The 13,995-nt window shown below is 45.2% G+C and overlaps 1 protein-coding gene across 1 annotated transcript in view; it reads right to left on the bottom strand.

Moving 5' to 3' along the window:
- The window catches only part of MYO7A (myosin VIIA), a 31,112-nt gene extending 17,701 nt beyond the window's left edge, over nt 1-13,411 (bottom strand). Inside the window, exons 1-12 of the mRNA XM_019612314.2 lie at nt 13,256-13,411; nt 12,826-12,918; nt 11,358-11,452; nt 10,160-10,244; nt 9,010-9,228; nt 8,770-8,877; nt 7,992-8,201; nt 7,282-7,485; nt 6,033-6,209; nt 4,401-4,490; nt 3,033-3,160; nt 1,714-1,840 (exon numbers count right to left, since the gene is read on the bottom strand). Coding sequence (XP_019467859.1) covers nt 1,714-1,840; nt 3,033-3,160; nt 4,401-4,490; nt 6,033-6,209; nt 7,282-7,485; nt 7,992-8,201; nt 8,770-8,877; nt 9,010-9,228; nt 10,160-10,244; nt 11,358-11,452; nt 12,826-12,918; nt 13,256-13,369 — 1,650 coding nt within the window. The 5' untranslated portion in view covers nt 13,370-13,411. The remainder of the gene's footprint in view (nt 1-1,713; nt 1,841-3,032; nt 3,161-4,400; nt 4,491-6,032; nt 6,210-7,281; nt 7,486-7,991; nt 8,202-8,769; nt 8,878-9,009; nt 9,229-10,159; nt 10,245-11,357; nt 11,453-12,825; nt 12,919-13,255) is intronic.
- Between the last annotated feature and the right edge of the window lie 584 nt (nt 13,412-13,995).

The following is a 13,995-nucleotide window of genomic DNA, read 5'->3' on the forward strand; positions in this document are numbered from 1 at the left end:
TCTTTTGTCTCCAGCAGTCCAAGGAGCAAAAGGGCTGCCCAAGATGAACAAACGCAGAATGTTTTTGGGAATACTGACACACACTTCAGCATATGCCAGGACTTTGGGTAGAGGTAGAATCACAGAGTCAGTAAGGTTGAAAGAGATCTCTACGATCATCTAGTCCAACCATTAACCACCAGGCAGGCTAAACCACAGAGTCATAGAAGAGTCATAGCATCACAAAGTTGGAAAGGACCTACAAGATCTAATCCAATCGTCCTCCTATCACCATTACTACCTACTAAGCCACTAAACCATGTCTTGTAGCATGTCTCCAAGTGTCACATCTCCATGTTTCTTGGACACCTCCAGGGACAGTGACTCCACCACCTCCCTGGGCAGTCTGTTCTGAGACTTCAGAGTTATAAATTAATTATTTCTGTAAAGTGCTTCACTCACATAAATAATCTTTCATTAATAAAAATTTAAATTCACACAGTCCCCTGTTATATACTTTTTCAGATCACATTATCAGGTATAATTTAATTTTCTGCCACTTTGCCAGTGATTTATCTGCATTATTATATTTCTTCCTGACAGTGCCTGGAGATGAAAAAGGGTTTTCTATTCTTGGTTTCACTTCTGATAGAACCTGATCTGATATCTATGCATATTAGTGTAACACCTTAATTTCCAGTGGGTCTGGGAGCAGTTCTAAGCTCCAACATTCAAAAATCTGGAGGGTGAAAGGAAGCCTTGTCATGTCGTGTCAAAGCAAAGACAAAGTACTGAGTCCTTTGCCCTGAGCCAGTCAAACTCTAAATCATGGGATTAACTTCAGCAGCCCAGAGGGTGCTGGTCAGACTTGAGGTGTATGAGTTATTTGGAAGGAAGACTCTTCAAATCTAGGAACAAAAAATGGAGTATGCCGAAGAAAAAATGAAAATCCCGAAGAAAAATCTGATTTTTAATAGTGTCAGCCCCCTGATTTCAGTTCTGCTGATCCACAATGCTCCCGAAGATACATTATGTAGAATCATAGAATCATCTAGATTAGAAAAGGCCCACTAGATCATCAGGTTCAATCATCACCTAACACTTCCAAGTCCACCACTAACCCATGTCCCTTGGTGCTACATCCACACATCTCTTCAATACCTCCAGGGATGGGTATTCCACCACTTCCCTGTGCTGTCTATTTCAGTGATGGATCATCCTTTCCATGAATAGATTAGATTTATAATTTGCTATGTAACACTGTTCCTTGTCAAACTAGAAGACTTGCCTTAGGTAACTGGCAAAGACACCAGATGCTTGACTAAATGCATAGATCTTTGGACATGAGAAATGGGAGATATGTGGGCAATTCTGGGTGTGCAAATTCCACATGTGACCTCTGATAATTCATTTTCTATGCAGAGGTTACCTAATCACATCTTCATCTGGAGTGTAGGAGGCATCATCTGAATTTGTGATCTACTCTCTCTTTAGAGTCAGTGGAAAGAGAGAGCCAATTTCTCAGGAGTAATTTCTCTGATCCTTGTTAGACGCTGAGCTCAGGATCTTGCACATTTTTTTTTCTCGTTAGGAACTTTTGCCTTGTCATTTCTGATAGGGATGAAGACCATGATTCCTTCCACTATCAAATCTCAAGAGAAAAGCTGGTCCCATGGATTGGGAAGAAAATGTGTCAGCAGACGGTATCTGAGATAAATTTCATCTACAATTTACCTTTACAAACTTCTCAGAAGGAGCAAAACACCCTACACAGAGGGACATCAGGATCCAGCCCCTGGCGTGGCTGCTTTTGGATGGATTCTGAGTCAGCTGCTTGCAGATTTGACAATAAATTTCATCCCTGCAATAGAAGTGAAAATAAAAATTAGAATTAACAAGGTGGTGCTTTCCAGCGTTAACAGAGTCAAACCCTGTCTGCAGGTTCATTTTGGAATTGCAAGGACGTTCATATAATAGTCCTAATGATGGTCACTCTGGACTTCATGGTCTATCAAATGCTTTCCTTCTCCAGTTCTCAACTGGGTTTTCCCTGTGCTTTGGCAGAAATTTTCCATTGCTGACAGAAAAGAGAAATAAAAGGGAGTCTCAAGGTTCAGGTCTCTGAATGCATTTTCTGGAAAATGGAGTCTTAGAGAGATGGAGTCTTACAAAGGTTTCCCCTTGATACCAAGTGAGCCTCCTAAACTGGGCCATCTACTGGGAGTCCTTATTTGCTGACTGTTACTTTTCAGGCACCTAAATACGAACTGTAGAAATGTTGGGAACTATCTGCTCCAGCAGGGATCTATGTTTGTCCATCTCATGTTTAAGTAGACCCATACTTTGATATACATCCATCATGCATGGATGGATATCTCATCTGGGGAATTAATGTCCAATTTGCCTTTAATTCTCCACATGCAAAATGAGGGATACTGTATTTCCTTATCTACATGCGAAGCAGCAAAAACTAGTTAACCAACCTGTTACACCAAAAAACCCCATGGAAAAGCTCATGAGTATGCTATTAGATTGAGTAGATGTACAGAAACATAAAGCTAAGGGTTTCCCAGTGAAGTGGGAGGATAAAATGAAATGGATGGCATTACATCACATACACATATAAATGGGCTAAAACGCAGATACACAGTCATCTCTAATTTGATTGTTTTTTGAATGCTTTACTTAGCAACAGGAATGAGTTTGAGTTTTTCACTTTTTTTGCCATAAAAAATATTAACACAAAATGAAAGAGGTGTAAAATGGTCAAATGGAAAGCAAAGGGTAGTGAACAGCAAGTGTGAGTGCTAATGAAGCAATCCAGCACCCACCAGCTCTTTCAGAAGCCTTTGAATCCCTCTGCATGGTCTTGTGATCAGGCCTGAAATGAACACTAAGGAACATGACCCAACCCAGCCCAATTGTGCAACACAACCAGAAGGATGAGGGAACGATAAAGCTGCACACACCAGCAAAATCATTTGGACAAGAATAGCTCAGTAAAGAAGGAATTAAAAGAATGGCATATTTATGCCTTTGTCCTGATTTCTAACCTTAATGCTGGCCTGAGGATGCCATTACCAATAATGAAATGGAGCTTCTCCAGGTTGGAGGTGGGCCGGTCTTCAAGCATGCTATTACCTTGGAGTGTTGACTCCCCGTCATGAAGTCTTTTTGTCACCTGCCAATCAGACACATTGCTCTCTTTCAGTACAGCCATTTACTGTGGCCCCCCACCCCCAACCCACATGTGGTGTGCTCCCCCAAGGAGGACTCCTCCACCAGCCAGGAAGGGGCTCAGAAGTTTTTCAGTCTATGCATTGTCAGTGATGGGAGGCTGTGAATTGGTTGGCTTTAATTACGTATGGATGAAGATGGAAATGGCTCTGCCTGGTCACACTTCCACCTGCCTAGTTTTTTCTTTTGTTTTCTACAATGGCACCCTTGCATCCCAACACTAGGCTGGACCCACAGCTGAAAAATAGTCACCAATGATGCTTGGGATAATCCAGCTTATTGCCAAGGAAGGCTGGTCCTTCCAATTTAGTCATATTAAAAAGAAAAACAACTGTTAAAATACTAACAAACGGACCCTCTCTCCATGCTAACAATGCAGATGAAAGCACACAGCATGGTGCTTTTTGGGTTGGCATCCATCCACCTCTCTGCCCACAGTTCTCTACCTCAGCTGGTCAACTCATTCTCTATTTAGAGCCACTAGAGAGAGAATGTGTTCAGAGTCACATTAGGATAAGCTGAACTGGTTCCTACTTCTTTCCTCTGACACTAGAGGGAGGGACGGTGACTATAACAGAGAGAGATTTTCATGCTCTCAAGCAGCTGAGTTGGTGCCTGCTCTGGAAGTGGACAAGACACTATGAAAAAGACTGAATCCATGTGTTTGCCTTGCTCTCATCCCCCTACCAAGAGCCTTATTGCTCTTCACTCTTTCGGGATGATATTTCCAAAAGCTCTCAGCTTTGGATAGCTACGCATAGGAGAATTAGAGAAGAGAGAGGCAGAGGACGGGTGAGCATTTTCGGATGGCCTTCCTCTGCTACCTACTACGCAGAGGAGGGCAGGAAGCTAAAAGCAGGGGTAACATTCAGACCATTACAAGTGGTGAGAGGAATCAGTAGCTGGACGGAGGGCTGTGAAAGAGGGGAGGGAAGGTGCTGAATGGATGGAGAACAGGAGCCGAGGGGAGGCCGGCGCGAGGCGCAGAATGACTCAAGGAGACACGGGAAGCCAACCTTTCCCCTTAAACACTCCTTAAATCTTTCAGGCAGAGAGACAGGTAGCGCCAAACCCAGAGGAGGGCTGGTTCTATGTTGTCTAGGGAAAAGCAGAAGAGAGTCAGAGAGGGCTGCAGACAATCCAACGGCACTTGTGCTGCCAGGCGGCCAAGCGTCTCCTCTCACCTCCTCCGTCAGTTTGGATTTCTTCTTGAGTGTTAAGGAGACCAGTTTGTGCCGCACACTGTTCTTCTTGTGCCCGTCAATGTGAGTACTCTGCAAAGCAAGAAACACAGAGTGCAGTGTGGTGAGGGAGAGCCCTGCCAAATACAAGCTGTCTCTGCTTCTCCAAGACTTCTGCAAAGGGCAGAGACTGAGACATTTCAGAAGAAGGTAGGAATAAGAATTCTGGATCCATGTTCCTTCTGCCCCATGATAAACCAGGTTGGGCTCTGAATTTTGCAGATGACCATTGTCTAATCAATGAACCTACCCCAAATTAAAATTACAAACTGGAGATGGATGCAAAAAGACCAAGCCATGTTGAAAAAGTGGCTGACTCCTAGTCCAACTATGCCCCATCACTTGTACTGTATCCTGTTCAGGCTTGTTCCTACTTCACAAATGAGATGAGCAAAATCAGCCTCTGAGAAGTGTGATTTGCATAGCACACTTGTGAGCTGGAAGTCACCTTGTCAGAGATTCAGACAGAGATACTGTTACCCATTATGGTTTCATCATCACTACCTAGCTCTGTGCTCTATCAAATTTCCCAGAAAAATAAAGTTTCTGTGAGACCGAGATGGCATGAACAATAGCTTTACTTTTTAACTCAATTAACCTCCCCAAAACTATACATCTTTGAAATGACTGATTTTACATCAGATCAACACTTTGAGCCCTGCAGCTTTAATGGTTTGTATCCATTATAAAGTGAAGCTGGATTCACAAACTATCAGGCTTAGGGTCAGCTCAAACATCTTTACACTGCTATGCACTCCTCAGAGCATGTATAATAGCAGACGCAAATGCAACTTAAATTTTCTTTCTCTTCTGTACTACTTAACAACTCAGTTGGATAAAGTATGTGTTTTTGTAAATAAACAAGCAAAAAAGTGATAGCTAGGAGGAATGGAAAGTAATTCTTAGTGCATATTTTTACAAAATCCAAATCCAAATCAGATTGTTCTCCTTCTCAGGTGCTGGAGTGAAAGTGCTGAATGAAATCATCATCTATAAAAACAGAAAATCCTAATACCAGGTAATAGCTTACCGTATTGTATAAAACAATTGTCAAAATGAGAGTGCATCAGAACAATGGGCAGTGATTTATCCAGAGCAATGTCTTATTTGGGAGGGGTCCTAAGACAAAGTCCTCCAAATACTTCCCAGAATGTTCTGAGGATGCAATAGGGATTTCTGCAGCCTAATTTCCTGGTAATTCTTCACTTCCTGTTCCAAGATTAAGGGCATATTTTTAAATTTTTCTCTGCTGATCCAGCACAAATCAACACAAAATCCCCCAAAAGAGAGACCAGTGACTCAAGACACTGCATTCCTCCCATGTATCTCTGCCATTTGGGAAAGAAGAGAGAGATGAAAGCCCCATGAGAAATATCAGGGTGTTTCCCTGACAGTACTGCTGGAGGCATTCAGTTATCTTGGTAAAGAAGTGATAAAAACAACACCTGACGCAGACAGTTCTCCCTTTGTAGCATAACTGCAGATAAAATTGACAAACTAATTTCTTCCCAACATATTTTGACATGAAAATACCATCTCTTTGACAGACAGTTACCTCAATTAGAAAGCAATTACCTCTCCTTCTCCCTGCAGAGCCTGCAGTTCTTTCTTATAAGTCTTCTTCCCAAGAGTTTCATAGATTTTCGTCATCACTGGTATCTTCTCACCACCATCACTCATGGCTGTATGATATTTTGGCTCAGGGAGGTCTCCCATGAAACGGAGGATAGTGATCCACACAGCGAGTGCTGCCTGTTGAAATAAAGTTTAACTCCATCAGATTGCAGTAGGGCAATGGAGGTGGTAGTCAAACCACGTCCTTAGTGGAGCCAGACGTTGGACTGGATAATCCTTGTGGGTGCCTTCCAGCTTGGGATATCTTATGATTCTATGAATCCATCGGGACCACGACGATAGTCTCCTTTCCTAGCTGTGTGACACACAACTAATTTGCTCACAGCATGAATCTCATCTGAATGAGAAAAGTTGGGTATGCTGGTGGCCAGGATCACAAATTCAGGATCTGTTTTCTTGCCATCATGAATATGTTTGCATATCCTACGAGGGATTTGCGTCTTGGCTAGGAGATGTCACATTCAGATGTAATCACAGAATCATTAATGCTGGAAAAGACTTCTAAATCATCTAGTCCAACTGTCAACCCATTCCCACCATGCCTATCAGTGCAACATCTACCCTTTCCTTGAGCAGCTCCAGGGACAATGACTCCACCACCTCTCTGTTGGTGGTCTGTTCTAATGCTTGACCATTCTTTCTGAGAAGAAATTTTTCCTAATATCCAACCTCCCCCTTGGAGCAACTTACAATAATAACCTCTTGTCCTAAAGACATAAACAGCGACTGAGAACTTCTAACCCTCTGTAGAGGAGAAGAAGAATCATAGAGAAGCCAAAGTTCATGGCCTTTGTAATGTTCATTACAATTTTGCCTTGTACTGTTGGTTATAGGGCAAGCCTTTCTCCTTTGCTAGCTCTGCACTGGTGCACATGTCAAGGTAAGAAACAACATTTGCATCTGCCAAATATCAGCTTTGCAAATGGTACCAGCACAACAATTTGCATCTTCCATGACCTAAGCCCAGAAGACTGTCTTAAATATCAAGGTATAGAGATAAACTCACCACTGTGTTCCTCTAATGTTTGTTGTCTTAGTCTCAGAGCATGCCTGGATAAGGGCTGTGCTCCCCCCTGAACCATGAACACACACCAGTGTATACCAAAGGCAAACTGGTGCCCTTCAGGTGAAAGGCTCCCCAGGCTTGCTCCAACCCACCCTGCTCCAGGGTTTTCCTCCCCTGCCTCACCAACTGGTCTCCTTCATCTTCGTGGTACAAGAGAGGCTGCTTGAGAGGTCGGCGAATGTAGGTGTGTGTTGTTGTGCCCTGGAAATACGTGGCGGCAAACTTGGCAAATTTGTACTCTGAGAGATCTTCCTCCTCTTCCTCAGGGAGAGGCAATGCAGCATCAAGGTCCTCTTCTTCCAGCTCCTTCTGAGCTCGCTCGAGATCCTGGTGGGGAAGTGGTTGTCAGGTGGTCAGCATGTTTTTGGATGCTGAACTGTACTTTCCCCTTGGGCCTGACTTCACTAACTGTCTGATTTCCATCAAGAAAAGCCAACTGGAGGGAAAACCATGAAATGTAACTCTGGAGCCCAAGCAAATCCTCAGTCCAGAAGGATATGCCTTTGCTCAGTAATGTCCCCAGAGCACTTGGAGAAGCATTAAGTGTGGCAATGGCTGTCCAAGTGCCAAATGACTTGAGCAGTAATGAAAAAAATCACAAAGGCCACAGATCCTCACTGATCTTACAGCAATTCTGCTCCCTTCCATGTAGCAGCCCCATAGAAAACCTGCAACAGCATGTCTGTCCCAGTCGCAGCATAGCAAACCTGTGGGGCCATGCAGAAGGAAGGAAGTCTTGAAGGAATACCCCCTTTAGTATTGCCCCTTTCTACCCTAATAAATGTTGCTAAAGCCTTTTATGTCACAGTTAAACCTGTGTGCATCTGTAGTACCTCGAAGCCATTGGGTGCCTGCCCCTCCTGACCAGGCAGGGAGGAGGTTGTCCCTAGGAATCCAAACATTTTGTCCACCATTTCTGAGTCATTCACTGGCTCATTGCGTGCTCTCTCCATTTTTTCCAAAAGCTCTTTCTTCCGACGTGCTTCCTCCTTTTCCTTTACTTCTCTCTCTGCATCTTCGCGGGCCAGCTGGGCAAGGCGTACCTGGAAGAGAAAACATACAGTGACTGAACTGCTGACTCCAGAGAGCTGGTACTGAATTACATGGAGACCAGCTTTAGTAATGTGGGGCCCTCAGTGCTCAGGATGCTATCCCAGCCATGTCAGTTGGAGCTAAACAGTAGCATGTTTATATAGAATCTCAGCTCCCTAACTGTAGAAGGACAAAGCAATAATATATTCTCTTCTATAGTGCCTTTTTAGAAGGTCTGATACCTTCACTGAGACTCTTACTGGTATTTTTATATTTTATACATCTGTGCATGTGCACACTTGCGCATATATACATTATCTACACAATTCCACCTTCAGCCTTCATACAACACTAAAAGGAAGCAAATAACAACCGTAATCTCTGACATCCTTTGCAGCAGATCAGAAATTCTGGAGCAGCCTAAGTCTAGATAGAGCACAGAGGGCTTTAGTGAATTAGATACAAATAACTCAAGCAGGGCAGAAATCCCTTAGATATTTTTGGCATTCCCCCTCAACGGAGCAGAAGCAGGCCCTTGAAAATAGTGAGAGAGCCCCAGAAAGAGCAATCCTGGCATACTTGATGTTTCTTTTCTGCTTCCTCTTTGGCTTTCTTGGCACTCATCTCCTTTCGGAGCCGTTCCTCCTCCGCCAGCCGAAGTTTCTCTGCTTCCAGGCGCCGATGATACTGAGGAATAAACACAGGAGCCCTTCTCAAGAGACGTTTCCTACTTTTTAGGATTCTTTGGTGCCCTTTAAACAATTTGTCCCCCCTCTTCCCACTTTCATTTCCCACTACCATCCTCTCCACAATACGTACCTCTCCTCGGAGGCGCCTGTACAGCCTCCGCGCTATCATGCCCCGCGCGTAGGCCTGCACGGTGAGGACGGCCCAGAGGCGGTGACGGAAAGCCCTACGGACCAGGTAGCCCCTGCAGCGGGCCTGAAACTCGATGATGCGCCGGCGGGCCATGTGGTACTGCTTGTGGAGTTTGCGGGATCGGTAGAGGGCCTGCAGTCTCAGGAAGCCAATACGCATCTGCAAAAGGGAGAACCATGAAACCAATCCACCGCAGCTCACCCTAAGCAGATTTGCTTTGCTAATCTCCTTCTTAAATAAGAGTGACCGAAATCAGATCTCACCAAGACAAGCCCTCTGGGAGGGAGGTTCTCCAAGAGGGTGGAGAAATGAAGCCCTCTGGCTGCTGGATTAATTAAAGCTCAAGGAGGATGAAGGGAGTTTCTTGCCCACTGAGACCTGTAGTTTCTGTCTTTGAGAGTTTTCAAAAGGTCTGGCTCCTGATATCAACCTTGAACCTGCTCCCATGGAGTTCCAGCATCTCTCACTAGCACTGCTAGCACTTCATCTAGCAGTTGGCAACTCTGCTCAAGGCAGGGGGGTTGGAGCCAGACGATCTTTGAGGTCTGTTCCAAAACAAGCTATTCTATGATTCTATGACTTCCCTGCTAATCACTGCTCCTGCAGATCTCTTTCCATGAATTGGCTTTGTGGAAGCAGGCAGCACCTTGATCAGAAATGGCAATTTCTATCCTATTGCAGCCTCACAGGATGATACTGAACCCTTTAGACTACAGCACACTTCTGAGACGACTCACTTTGGGATCAGAACTAGCTAGGACAAGGAGAGATGAAGGCCATGGATTAGGCTGAAGAGAGCCCAGGAGAAAGCTCTGTTTGCAAACATGATCACATATGGGGATGGAGTCTGTTTTTCAGAGTTTTCAATCATTCGATCTATTTGATATAATGGAAATCTAATCTATGAGCAAAAGGGACATGGAGGTGATAAGGAGCTGTCTTTAATGAGAAGGCAAAACAGCAAGGACACAATTCCTTTCATCCCAACAACCCAAACCTGGTAGGGCAAATTGAGCCAGAAAACTCTAATTTAAGTCTCAGCTAAAACAGGTAGGAAGGCAGAAGTATGAGGAAGCATCCATATACTTACAGCACCGTAGTTCTTCCTGCAGTTATGTCCACGCCAGTATCTCTGAATCATCAGGACTGAATTTCTCACTTTCAGGAAATTGGACCTGTAAAGGCATTTCAGACATGCGTGTCTGCAGTTCGGCCATGATTTATTATCTCCTGGGCCTCATTCTTTAGAGACTTGAAATTGAATATCTGGGTGGAGCAAACTCTGCATTTTTTGCCTGAAAATTTCCCCTTCCCCAGCTTTCTTTGCCTTTACACGAAGGTCTGTATGGTCTCTCTCTGGTGGGTCTCCATATGCTGATCCATGGGATTGGGCAGAGCAGATATTGGGAACGGTCCCTGCCTTTCTCCCTTTGCATTCTCCTCTGAAATCTCACTGCCTGCTCTCCCTGATTCAATTCCAGACACCTGCAAATTGATTCAATCTGATTCAAACTTCAGCAGTACCACCCCACTACCCTAATCTGCTCACTACATGCTCCTGAGTCTGGTCTGAGCATGTACATAGACATCCTGGGGACAGCAGCATCACAAAAACTCAGAGATCTCTATAGGATTGCTGTAGGAAGGCTTTCCAGAGGGCTTAAAGAGGGCTTAAAGTTTGGAAGAGTCATTATCAAGGAGTGTAGCAATAGGACAAAGTAATGCCTTCAGATTAAAAAAAGGTAGATTTAGATTAGATGTTACGGAGATATTCTCCACTCTGAAGGTGGTGAGACCCTGGTAAAGTCTGCTTAGAAAAGATGGGGTGACCCATCCTTGAAAGTGTCCAAGGTCAGGATGGATAGGCTTTGGGCAAACTGATCCATCAAAAAGCTGATCAACCCAAACCAGTCTGTGATTCTGCGATTCTAAGATGGGAACATTAGTTGTAATGGAGGTTTCAATAGCCCTGTTGCAGTCTTGTGGGGATCTCCTTCAGACTGGGGCTTAGTGTTGCCTTCAGCAGAGTCTCACTTAACAAATATTTGCTCCCTTGAAGACATCACCAAGCAGGAACAGAAGGTTCTATTCTGTCTATGTTTGAGGCAAGGAATAATTTTACTTCTATTTCTTCTACTGCTTTCCCCCAGTATTTGCTGCAACTGCATGCCAAGTCCCCTCTTCTCAGCTACAGGCAGCTCAGGTCAGATGGGTGAAAAGGGAGCAATGCATCCCTCGGGAGCTGCTTGTTAGCCCACATCCCAGCCAACAGAAAGACTCACACTTACCTGTCCTTGAACCCACGCACGACCTTCTGGATGAGGATGACTTTGTCTGTGATGGCCTTGTCCCTCTCAATCTCCAGCAGCATGTCATGGTGATCCTGAAGGGGGAAACAACACAGTACTCGTGTCTGAAGATCTACAATCGCTTGAAATGTGGCAGCAAAGGTGATGCAAGGCCCTTCACAAGAGAAGAAGACCAAAACAAACTCTTTGGACATTTTAATTCCTGAGCATTCCTTACCTTCTCCTGGAAAAATCCTAACATAAATCTTAGTGATTCACTGCCTTAATTCCTAATTGAACCAGAGCAGCAAGAGGCTGAACATGCTGAACTTTGTGTGTCTGAAAGCACACAAATTATATTGCCCTTCCATGGTGAGCTCCCTCTCAGTGCCATTAGCCACGGGAACAAGTCCCAGGAGCACTGGAAAGGTTTGGGAGCAAACCTCAGACTGCCTGGGTCACATCACTCCCTCCAGCTAAAGCTGCAGTTCTTCCATACCGTAAGGACAAAACAGCTTCATTACGTGGAATTTCCTTGCCCTGAAGCATTCAGATGCACCAATTTAAACTTTCTTTTCATTCCTCCCACATTGAACTCCACTTTCTGTCCCAGTTGCGGCATGCTGAGCCCTGCCACACTGGGTGCAGTGGAGGCAAGTCCACATGCTTCCTGCTCTACTTGACCTCACACTACCCCTCAGGGCCTCCCAATTTCTCTGTTTCCTGCCCTAACAGCTGCACGATCTTGATAACAGGCTTTGGAAAGAGTGACTAGTAGAAACAGCTTCTAGAGAAGGGATGGAGGTGAGGTGTGGGTGTTATTTAAATATAAGCCATCAGAATCTAGTGGCATCTGAGATTTTTGCTTGAGAGAAGGCTTTGCTTCCATTCTGGTTCCTGGTCAGCTCAACCTCATGTCCCAAGCATAATGCAGGAGTCTGTTTGTAAGGAGAACACAGTATAAATGGTCAGTGGTCGGTCTCATTCAGGGGGCTGCTGGGGAACCTGAAATGTTGGCTGTTAGCTGTACCAATGCAGAGAGGTAAACTGTAGGCATGCCTTGTGTTGTGCAAGGACATGCCAAAACCAAACTGAGCTTGTACTCTCAATCCCTCTTTCTGCAGGGCTTTGCATGGATACCTCTCCTACTGCTCTGCGGTTGGGTGAAGGCAGGATCCGAAATAAAGCATCTCAGCCCAGGAGGGAAAAAGCTGTGAGTTTAATGTGACTATTTCTGCGTCTGTACGAGTATGTGCATGCATCAGGGCTGGCAGCATGTCAGGACTTCCTCCTGCCTGACACTTCCTAAACCAGCCCCAAATATCCTGCCTTGGCTCAGTTTCTGCTTATTGCTGTGCCAGCCCAGAGACCGGATGTAAGGGTCACGTCTTGTGATGGGAAGGGTTGGTAGGAGGCGCCTTCACCAACAAGGATCCTGGATAGCAGGTTGATTCAGGGAGCCCAGTACCTTCAGGAATATCTTTGTCTTGCCAATCTGCCAGTCATCATCCTTTCCAAGCACTGCTTCAGCAATGCGCTGGCATGTCCCACGCAGGTCCCCCTAGTGGGAATGGAAATGTTGTTTATCAGGACCAGCTTCACCCTTCCTGAACAGTGCTGACCCTTTCTGGTCTAAACTCCAGTAGTTTTCTGCTAACTAACTTCTCCCCACATTTAAGGGGAGGGAGTGAGAATGGCTGAATAAGACCCCTTGGTGTTCAGCTCTCTGTCCCTGCCAGTCCTGTGACTACTTTTCTTTCACTTGATAATCCCAAAGCACTGCTGCCACATCTGGTGATCAAATGCTGCGCGATTGCTTTCGGAGAGGATGCACCTCCTATGAATACCTCCAAGGGACCAATAAAGAACAATTATTGGCAATGGAAGAAGACACTCACCTGCTTGTATGCTGGCTTCACCCCAGGCATAAGCACCCGGTATCGGTCCACAAACTCCACAAATGTATAGCGGATGGGGTAGCCAGCCCGGCGGATCCGAATGGTCTCCATCATCCCTGAGTACCTCAGCTGACGGACGCACAGCTCCCGGTCAAACAGCTGAGGAGGTTACAGGACATGGTGGTTTGACTGGATATTAGGAAGTAATTATTCTTAGAAATTGGCACAGGCTGCCCATTGGAGTGGTGGAGTCACTGTCCCTGGAGGTGTTCGAGAACCATGGAAACGTGGCACTGAGGGACATGGTCAGTCAGTGGGCATGGTGCTAATAGGTTGGGTTTGGACTAGAGGTCTTTTCCAACCTAAATAATTTTATGATTGCACACCTTGGCGTGGCCATCAGATGGGAGCTGTGTAAGGCAATGAGGGCAGGCACCCACTCAAACCCTCCACGTGGTGGACCTGAGGCTATAGGAGTTGGCTATCATGGACTTTTCTTTAACTCCTCTATGCGAAGCAGCACATGCCCTACATTCTATGAAAAGGATGGAGAGATCTGGAGAACACAATGTGACAGTGAACAACACCTTGTAATGACCACTCATGGTCATTAAATGTCAAATAAAGGCAGACATGGTGTGGTGCTGGAACAGCATAAGAAGTTAGGGCAGTAAGCCCTGTTGTGTTCTCCTCTCCTCCTCTCTCCCTGCTCCATGAAGCAGTTGAGGGCTTATTAAAAA

The sequence above is a fragment of the Meleagris gallopavo genome, chromosome 1 (genome assembly GCF_000146605.3).
Source record: "Meleagris gallopavo isolate NT-WF06-2002-E0010 breed Aviagen turkey brand Nicholas breeding stock chromosome 1, Turkey_5.1, whole genome shotgun sequence".
NCBI classification, from domain to species: Eukaryota; Metazoa; Chordata; class Aves; order Galliformes; family Phasianidae; genus Meleagris; species Meleagris gallopavo.